Source organism: Montipora foliosa, chromosome 9 (genome assembly GCF_036669935.1).
Source record: "Montipora foliosa isolate CH-2021 chromosome 9, ASM3666993v2, whole genome shotgun sequence".
Classification (NCBI taxonomy): domain Eukaryota; kingdom Metazoa; phylum Cnidaria; class Anthozoa; order Scleractinia; family Acroporidae; genus Montipora; species Montipora foliosa.
This window is the reverse complement of record NC_090877.1, coordinates 49,578,024-49,588,023: the sequence shown is the minus strand read 5'-3', so window position 1 is coordinate 49,588,023 and position 10,000 is coordinate 49,578,024. Positions and strand designations below refer to the sequence as shown.

The 10,000-nt window shown below is 37.0% G+C and overlaps 1 protein-coding gene across 4 annotated transcripts in view; it reads left to right on the top strand.

The window, feature by feature from the left end:
• Positions 1-10,000, top strand: part of LOC137971222 (DNA-dependent protein kinase catalytic subunit-like) — a 153,634-nt gene that overhangs the window by 107,785 nt on the left and 35,849 nt on the right. For all 4 annotated transcript variants that reach the window (XM_068817999.1, XM_068817995.1, XM_068817997.1 and 1 more), the window contains 11 exons: positions 1-59; positions 789-908; positions 1,211-1,366; positions 2,910-3,049; positions 3,494-3,625; positions 3,762-3,870; positions 5,170-5,303; positions 6,168-6,317; positions 6,545-6,718; positions 7,377-7,478; positions 7,608-7,716. The exon at positions 1-59 is cut by the window's left edge and continues 70 nt beyond it. In XM_068817999.1, coding sequence (XP_068674100.1) covers positions 1-59; positions 789-908; positions 1,211-1,366; positions 2,910-3,049; positions 3,494-3,625; positions 3,762-3,870; positions 5,170-5,303; positions 6,168-6,317; positions 6,545-6,718; positions 7,377-7,478; positions 7,608-7,716 — 1,385 coding nt within the window. The remainder of the gene's footprint in view (positions 60-788; positions 909-1,210; positions 1,367-2,909; positions 3,050-3,493; positions 3,626-3,761; positions 3,871-5,169; positions 5,304-6,167; positions 6,318-6,544; positions 6,719-7,376; positions 7,479-7,607; positions 7,717-10,000) is intronic.

The window sequence follows — 10,000 nt, the reverse complement described above, 5'->3', positions numbered from 1 at the left end:
AGATGAAATCCCTATTAAAGCACTTGCTGGAAAACAGAATCTCGCCTGAGCCCCCAAAGGTAAGTATTGTTTCAAAAAGGGAAGAGTATATAAAGAAATTTACAATTTAGGTTGGAGACTCTGTCTTGATCATTTTGACCAAAGGATGTTTTTGTACCTATTTAAGATCAGTCTCTCAGTTCTAGAAAAAAAAATCGAACTGACTACGAAACAGTCAGTTTGTCACTCACTACCAATTAACCTTAAGTAAACTCAACACTCTCAATTTATTGGGTTTAATTATTTCTAATTAATTTTGGGCAATAAGGGCTCTGATTGCCACGGCCATCCGTTCTGGATTTTCCAACTCCTTAATGAGTCGAGGATTTAAAACAACGCTATCAAGTTATGGTTACCGACAAAATTTCTACTCCTTAAGGGAGTTAGGTTAGGGTTAGGGTTATTGATAGTTGTATGATCAATGCTTTAGCATATGATTTACATTAATGAAACTTAATGTAGAATTTACAAGACACCAGGAAAAATTAAAATTGAAGTAAAAATGTCCTTAAAGTGACGAAAGCCTTAAAAATTACTCGGGCTGAAAGTTGAGCGCAATGTATTCTCTACGCTCTTCAGTTTTGAAATGCAAATTGAACAGAGAGAATCACGTGTTCACTTTTCACTTCGAACTTAAGCAAAAAGCCACGGTCTTTTCAGTGAAATTGAATTAAATATGGAAAACTGCTACCATTCTTTAAAGACCGGTGTTTTTATTGGTTTGTTAATACTAATCGTTCTTGTTACAGGGAATCCCTTCTGTTGAGATGCCTGCTTGGATGTCCCCGTTGCACAAGAAGCTCACTTCCTCAAATACCCACCTAAACATCTGCCTTTTCATTGCAAAGCTGATTATAGATGAGCCCCAGGTACTTCAATTTCTTGAAGGGGGTAGTTTCTAGAGAAACTGTGGTGGTTTTATCAACGGAGTTGGTGGCCAATTTACATTGTCAACTTCGTTGATAAAACCAAAATTTTTGTATACTTCAATTTCTTGCTCGTCATAGGTTTACACATCGCTTAGCTCACTTATCGACTCGGCCTATCCATGTAGTGAGGCGTTTTACCCAAATCAAACGTAGTATATGTTTATTACAGGTGCCTATTTTAAAAAAAGGCCTGTTTGAAGCCTTAAACATGCAGGTCGTTTTATTTATGTATGATCTTCCAGATATTTGAGCCGTACGCAAAATTTTGGCTCACTCCCTTGACGGAATTGATTCTTCGAATGAAAGAGTCTGACCAACCTGGATCTGAAGGTATCAACTACTTCATTGTTGATCTTGTGGTTACCATGTTGTCATGGAATAATACTGCAATACCAGAGGTGAGATACATGTAAACATATTATTGGTGGCTGTCATATAGTATTCATAGCCTTATACATGCAGTTTTACCATTACCTTTTTTGCTGTAAAAGATGCACTCCAGATAAACTGTGCTAAAGTACAGTATGGTCTTCTTTAATTTATTTCATTTTATTATTTTTTCTATCAATTTTATTTATTTATTTTTTAATAATTTCTTTACAGTGCATTACATATGGTTTATTGATCAAGCGTGTGGTCAAGATAGCTGGATATTTGCCAAGTTCTTTTTTTGCGTGTTTATTGACCGACACAAAGTCGACGTCCATAAACACGCAAAAAAAAGGAACGAGGCCAATGTCCAGCCATATTGACCGAGCAAGCTTGGTCAATAAAGGCTTTATTATATGGGATAAAACACCAAAAAAATGATCTTTGATCTTGCTTGCAATGGAACATGAGATGGTGTAAAGTTTTGGGTCTTTGATTACGGAATGAACATTTGTCGTCCAATATTGCACAGTTTAAAAGTAGTGTACTGAGTAGAGTTTGAAACTTTATACTGGAAAGCTTTTAAGTAAGGTTCAGATGCAACAATATGGGGTTAACTATAAATTTCAATTAGTGGTTCTTCTATGAGATTGAAATCCCTTTTGAGCTTTTGATCGTAGTTGGGAGATTGTGCTTTTAGAGTTACAAACAATCTATAATTTCAAGTGAAGCTATGATCCTCGCAGTTATGAACGCAATTATTGCAATTGCGAAGAAAAGCCTGAAAAATTCAGGACTTCAACGGGATTTGAACCCGTGACCTTGCGATTCCGGTGCGACGCTCTAACCAACTGAGCACAGGATTCGCGAGGTCATGGGTTCAAACCCCGTTGAAGTCCTGAATTTTTGAACACCCCCGTCCCCAAACGCCGTCTTTCCACCCCACTTCCACCGCGGCAGTCTGTACGCTGATGTCATAACCAAGATTTATCGCATGGATAGATTTCGAAACATTTCTTAGCCATAGTGCTCCGATGGCGCGCTTGGCGCTTCTGAGCTCCGCTAATAGTCTTTTGATTTCTTTTCTAGCACCTTAAACTGCTGGTTATTGACACATTTAAAGGATAGATTTGGTATATTTCGATTACCACTTATTTCCTTTAGGCTCCTCGATATCGAGTGACGAAGTCTGGCCCACTCAAGATAATTTATTTTGTTAACGTTTTGTGCCGCAAGTCTGAATGAATCATCGTTAGTAAGGTCAAAGTGAAGATCACTAATATATAGCGGATGTCAGACTTAAAATACTGTTTGTAGAAAACAGGTTTATCGTTAATTCGGATGTCTTTATTTGGTCTTACTACTAAAAAGACTACTCTGCCATTTTAAAATTTGAAGACATTTTAGTTGCATAGCTAAGTATGGTTAGGGTATCTCATCTTCAGCTTCTTGAGTTTCTTGGGCTTCTTGGGTTTCTTGGGTCAGTTCTCAGTCAACCTGAACCTTGAAATGAAAATTCACGCCCTCAATAACTGATTGCTTTTGCTCTTTAATTCACTTACTTTTTCCAAGGATCGACATCTGACAAACAAGCTTCTCGAGTTTATGATGTCCAGAACTCAACACAGGAATCGCTCGATTTTTAAAAATAATTTAGAGATCATAAAAAGCATGGTAGAAGTCTGGAAGAGCAGGTTGGAAGTGCCTACAAAGTAAGTGACCCAGTAGTACTCTCATGTCTCTTACTTGGCCCATTTCTTTAGGTGCCCATAATAACTGTAAACAAATCACTGGTTGCAATGAAAACGTATGATAAGGGATAAGAAATGCGACCAGTCAAAGGATTGGAGAACTACCTATTATTTGGATGATCATGTTCTGTGATGAACAAACGAGCTCTTTCTCAGTTTTGTGCGTTAAGTAACCAAATGAACTGGTAATTTTTGCAGAGCAAATGCAGCCAGTTGATCATCAGCTTGGGAGAACATTTGCAAGCAAGTAACAACAAGCAATCGCAGAGCTTGCTTTAGACACTTGATTGAAAACTGCTACATTAGCTATAACAGTGATTGAATGGGTGTGTTGTGACTGGGTTTCCTTCTCAGCGAATTTTCACTGCTTTTCATGATACTTGCTTCTTTTTGGTCTCTTTTAAGGATGATATTTGACAACTTATCCAACCCTGACCCTACAAAGAAGGATAATGCTGCTGGAATACAATTACTTGGGATCATCGCAGCAAATGGCCTCTCGCCCATTTCACACAACTCCACTATTGATGAAGAGAGGTGGGTGAGAAAATATTATTTTTGTTTTCTTATGATTGATAGTAATCAGAAAACGGTTTGAGAAATGGTTCATTGTAAGTAAAACAATGATCCAAGTTTAGTTTTTTACTGACTTTTAATTTGTTTGAACTCTTAGGTTTTACAGTTCTCTTGTAAATAATCTATCGTTCAAATACAAAGAGGTTCATGCTGCCACAGCTGAAGTGATTGGCCTTCTGCTCAAACAGGCTGCTGAAATTCAAAAGGTCATTCTCTCTTTCTTTTGTAGCATAGGCAGTAATTGCATTTCGTTGCTTTACCAATTACAAGTTAAGATACTGTATTTTTGGATGAACTGTCATGAATAAAAGGCAGCTATGTCTGAGGACTTGGACACCCATCTTTATAAATGTCTAGAAGGGACCAATTTTTTTGCAATTGTCTTCATCCCTGAAAGTACTGGCGACAACCGTCGGTGAGTGTCCCCTAAAGTCTCCTCTTCAGGTAAAAATAAGCAGTTGCACTAAAATAACCAAAAGAAAATAATCAGAATGTTAACGGTTAATCGTCCTCCTCATTGATTGCACTTTTCGCTGGAGCACTCAAATGGTTTTACCCCATTTTAATTCTGTATGATCTAAGGGCTTAATTATTATAAGCAAATCTCGACTGAAACTGATTCTATTCCGGCTTTCAGAACAAATGCCTCGTTTAAACTAGTGGCTATTGACCAAATAATATTCCAGCTCTTGCTAAAATTGCCAACCCAGTTTGAGGTGAACAGGCTGGCTATCAATTGTGTTTTGTAACCCACCTAACGAAATGTATTTTGCTTGACCTGAAATTTAGCATAGAATCGAAGAAAAATCTCTTTTCTGTGGTAGCCTAAATTGGCGTTGTAATTGGTTTATATGCAGTTGGTATAAAGCAAACCTATTAACCTGGGATCGTCGCTTAAAATGCTACTATGATAAAAAAAATCATTTTCTTTTTTTCTTTCGATTTTGAAAGCGTGTTCGCTTAACACCTGACTGGCAAAATTTTGAGCTTTGATTTTTATCCAAAAGCTGTTTATTGTGAGGGTAAGAAAACTGACCGATTGGACCTCAGAGGGTTGGATCTAGGGAAACGTGACGTCATTTACTCACTAGCTTAAAATTTCAGCGTGCAAACGCAACTTATATGCAAAACACAAGTTTTAAAATCTGAAAGCCCGAAACTCCCGTGCTGCATATTAATTCAGACGCGTACACACGCATTACATTCTTAAACCAGCGAGTCTTTGACGTCATTTTCTCTTCGACCCAGCTTTCTCAAGATTTTCAAGTTAGTAATGGCGGACCAATAAACAAGAAAATTGCACTTTAAATAAACAGGTGTCTTTTTAAAACTTGGGTCACTTAGTGTTTAGTTAACATAGTTTTGAAAGCCAAAGAAGAATTTTTTTTTGGTCGTAGTAGCACTTTAATATAGCTGACACTATTTTGCAGTTGCATGAGATTGTTTTCCGGTTATTGGCCACTGATTTGGATTCGACAAATAAACTCAATGCATGTATTTGGTAGGTATTTGATGGTCCTCTACATGACATGGTCACTGAGAAGCTGACGGCATTGGTAAATTCAGTCAATCCCGAACCTGGCAAGTTTATAAGCTGTGTGCACAAACTACAGCTCAATTATCCTCCCATTGCTGACAGGTGCAGTTCTTGTTGTCCTAACTTGGATTTATTCTTTCAAACTGTATTTGCTGGTTATGTGATGGTTTTCTATGGAATGCAGATGAATATTGCACGATAAATTTATGTTATTTGTTTTCAAAATAACAAAATTTTGAGTGAAATATTCACCCGTATTCCATAGAAGACCATTTAATAATCTATAACTATTCATAGAAAATGCTTAGCCTTGATTGGCTAATGTGTAATATTTATGGGATAATATCCTGTGTCAGTCATTCTTAACAGTAAGGTATGGAAACGTTATTCAGATTGAAGCAATTTCCGATATGGAGTGGCCAGCAAGGGATAGAACTAACCCTGGTTGAACTGGGAAGGTGGCAGGGTGATTGGGTTCCTGTTGTTGCCAGAGACAGCACTTCTCGCTCTCTTGTTCAAGCAGAAAAATGCATTACAGTACGTCAGATCTCGTCAGATTTCGCAGTCAGTCCGATGCTATTGCCACATTAGAGGTCCCATTAATTAGCATTCCTTCAGCAAAATAATTGTACATATTCAATCTTACTATTAAGAGGAAAACCCGGCTGTAGCATGAGAATCCCTAGATCAAAGTTATGCGAACAAATGTCCACAGATCACGAGAAATTCACGTGGTTCTGTTGAGAACGGGGAAAGAATAATTTTCGAATAAGCGACAACTTCCGAGAGGTTGACGGCCACCTTGTTTGTCACCGTGTGATTGTTTAAGTTATGATTCTGTGATTCTTCTTGGTGAATGATAGAACCAGCAGTGTTCAAAAGACAGGCAAGGTGCAGCAAAAACATTTGAACTGAAACATAAAGTACATAAAAGTGATGAACATTAATCGTGCTTATTTTTTTCAGATTTGTTAACCAGATCTTGTTTAAGCTGCCCTCCGTATATGGTGATTTCAAGACATACTGCCTCGAAATTCTTTGCTCCAGAGCCGAATACATTCCAAACCTGTTCACAGAGCTGAAGACTAAAGGTTTAAAGGACGTATTGACTTACAGGTAAAAGTGGTTTTTCATTCATTCTTGACGCGCTGTTCAATTCCATATCATAGATAGTTAACTTATTTTTGAGAAACGTTCGATTCTTTGCAAAACGCAGAATGTGTTATTTGTGTTTTCTCGCTTTTTGTCGAATTAGCGTAGTCTTACTCGAGTCATTAGCCCTTTAACCACACAATGGTATATAAGAAATGATTTCATATGATCATGAACAAAATCACTTTCAGAGATGAAGGGAGCCAGGTTGCAGCACTGAGGATATTACAACGACTGTTGAAGAAGCTAACTGTACCAGAGCTGCAGTTTATGTTTCCATCAGTAACTGCTTTCATCTCTCATCCGAGCATACTATGCAGGGAGTTGATGTATGATATTCTCATCTGGATTTATGACGTGTTCAGGTTGGTTTTATGTGAGTTTTTGTACATTACAGATCTAAAACAAAACGCGCAACAAAAGACAAGCTTACTACCCTAACTCTAACCCTGACATACAGAATTTCATCACTTGTGTTCAAGGACGAGAGCAAGAGGTATCGGAAGTAAGAGTATACATATAAACACTTTATACCTTAGGATAAACTTGAACATTTACGTATACGTTGCCATAGGGTTTGCAAAATTAAATTTTTGTGTGCTGTAATAGCCGTTGACACGATTATTCGAGTATGCTGGAAGAAGGACTTGAGTTGTAAGTGCATAAATATGACCTAACTGACATCTTTGTTAAATTATACCCTCATTTCATTGCTAGTGATTTTGTTAGAACAAGTCCAATATCAAACTTGTGGGAAAAAAGGAACTGCTATAATAATGCAACCACACAAAAATACCCTTTCCCTTGGAAATGCTTTTTACATTTTTTTGCTGTTTTTTTCAATTGGGGCAATTCAATTTGCAGTGATTAATAAAAAGGAAGAAGCATGTTGGAGGTTGGAAATCTATTGGAATGGCCTTGCCATTTTATCAGTAGTAGGGATTAGAAGAATTCTTCTGCAATAATTTTTTTCCGTTCACTTTAACCACTTGTAACCGTGTGATGCAATTCTAAATTGTGTAGATCTGATGAAATGTTTCGAGCAGAGAAAGGAGCCGCTGAAATTCTTACGGAGGCAAAAAATCATCTTCTTGAAGGACTTGCAGATGACAACAGAGATCTCAGGTAACCATCATTTTTGTTTCATTTCAACAAAGGACTTGTTAACTTTTTGTTTTTCACTTGCATTTAATTTTAGCATTTTTATTTTGCAAAAGTGAACTATCCCTTTTGTCATTGATTGGTATATTTAAGGTTAAAGTTGAGAAATTTCTGGAGTGATGAGAGTCGTCTTCCAGGGACTACACTGGAGCGTTTGGTTGAAGTGTTAAGAGCCATGTATTCTCCCAGCACCGAGAATCAGGTTTGGAACGTGAACAGCCTTTAATATGAAACTTTTCTTTAAAATGTTTTGGTTTCATTTCGTTTCCAAAAGGGGTCATTCTGGGAAATGTGAGAACAACGGCACAATTTGTCAATCTTAAAATGTGTTTTATCAATGAGTACCTAACTTGCCACCTTTGTGTCCCAGGAAGTGTTTTTGAAAGCGCTCCGTAGTCGACATTCCAATGAAATCTGGCAGGTGCATTTGTTTTCATCTTTAAGTGGATTGAGTTTAGATTCGTCCGAAAGGTGGCTTTTGCGTCCTTAAATAATTATTGAGTGAATTTTATACATGCCAACTTCTTTTAAATTGGGCTTAAGAAACTTGATGAAGAGCATTTCAAATACTAGACAATCAAATTTGCCCTGGCACTTTCTTAAAACTGTGAATTGGTTTTCTTTCAATTTAAATACCCAGACGGACTCCATACATGCGAAACTTTTTGTTTAATAGTTTTTAATTATTATTTACTTTTTTCTCACGTTACAGCTTTTAATCAGCTCACTAACATATTTTGACTTGATAATGACGTTTAGCTAACGTCGAAACGTCGTCGCTTTCTTTTTAGCAATTTGTTTAAATCTTAAAATGATTTTAAGAAATGTTTTATCGCAATGTTTTATAGTCAAATACTTTTCAAAATCACTTCTTGTTCGAATAATGATAATTTTAATAATAATAATAATAATAATAAGAAGAAGAAGAAGAAGAAGAAGAAGAAGAATAACAATAATAATGGAAACTTCATTTGTCTTCGAATACAGTTGTAAATCTCTCTACGTATAGGCAATTAACAACTGGCTACTTGAAATTGAGTGATATACTTGTATACTGTATTTACAAATGAATAAAATATATATATATTACAGTTTTATTAAGTCTGGGCTATCCCAAGTCTTATTTCTACGACAGAATATAAAATATGTCGCTCTAACGGCGAGACTTAGCATTTTTTTGATTATATAGTGTTGTTGCGTTTTGTCAATGCCAATGTCATTCATCATTTCTAAGAACGTAGAGCATTCGTTGGAGAGATCACCAAGGGAGCTCATGGAAAGGTTTACAAATTTGACACATCTGTAGTTACTTCTCATGTCTTTGACCACGTTCATTTATTTTTCTTTTTTGCGTACTGCATTGTTTTTAAGGTTAGCTTCAAAACCAACCGTTAGTTCTAGAATATATAGGCACTTGGACTGTATTGGGAAAAGAAGATCTGGACGATAATTTTCACCAGCTATAATTGAAGGACTCGAAAAGCCATTGACATCAGCATAGAGTGAAGAGCGATCATTAATTACAGGTTGAAGTGAGTTGGCAATGAAGTTGAGAATTGAGTCGTGTCTCCAGGTGAAGCGATCAAGGTTATGTTGACAACCAGCGACAATAGGGAGGAGTGACTCAGGGTTAAGGCAAAAGGAGCAATCACGACTTTGTGATAATCCCCATCTTGTCATATTCGTACGTGTAGGAAGGGAGTTGTTGATGTAGCGAATGGTAAAATTGTAGATGTTCTTGGGTAGATGAGACTGGGCAGACGACCAAATAGAGTTAACAGATGACAATGAGTGCTTGATAACATTTGTAGAAAAGAAACCTTGAGATGTTAAGTGGTGTTGCAGTTTGTCTTCTTGATTCGAACGGAAGTCTTTAAGAACTTCCTTGGTGGATTTGAACACATCGTATTGAATATTGGTGTGACTGCCTGACGACTTCCAGAGATCTTTTAGGGAATCACTCCGTGACTCTTTTAAGGAATTGCGGAGAACTGTTTTGCACTGAGTGAATTTAACTGAAGGAGGACAAATATTAAGGCCAAATTTATTGCGTTCTAGAAAAACATTACTCAGTGTACCAGATATCGGGATTTCAAGCCATTTTCGAATATGGCCGTTCACTATAGAATCAAGATTTGCTATTATCCAGGTTTTTGATATGTCAGCTGCAGTAAAATGCCAGGACAGTTTAGATAGGACATAGCGGCTGTACAGCAGAAGTTTGTTTTTGGGATGCAGTGGTTTCTCATCAATGTCACACATCAAGTCTTGTACAAGAGAGGACAATTCTGACATGTGTTGGTTGTTAGACATGTTGAAGTCAATGTAGCGTCCTAAGTAACGAAATGATTCACCCATTTCCACACACGGGACAAGAACTCCATTTATCAACAGTTTAGGTAAATATTGGACAGATTTGCTGCACAGTTTCCGTATTCCAAAAGTAAAACATTTGTCAACCCTTATTATCATATTAGACCATTGAC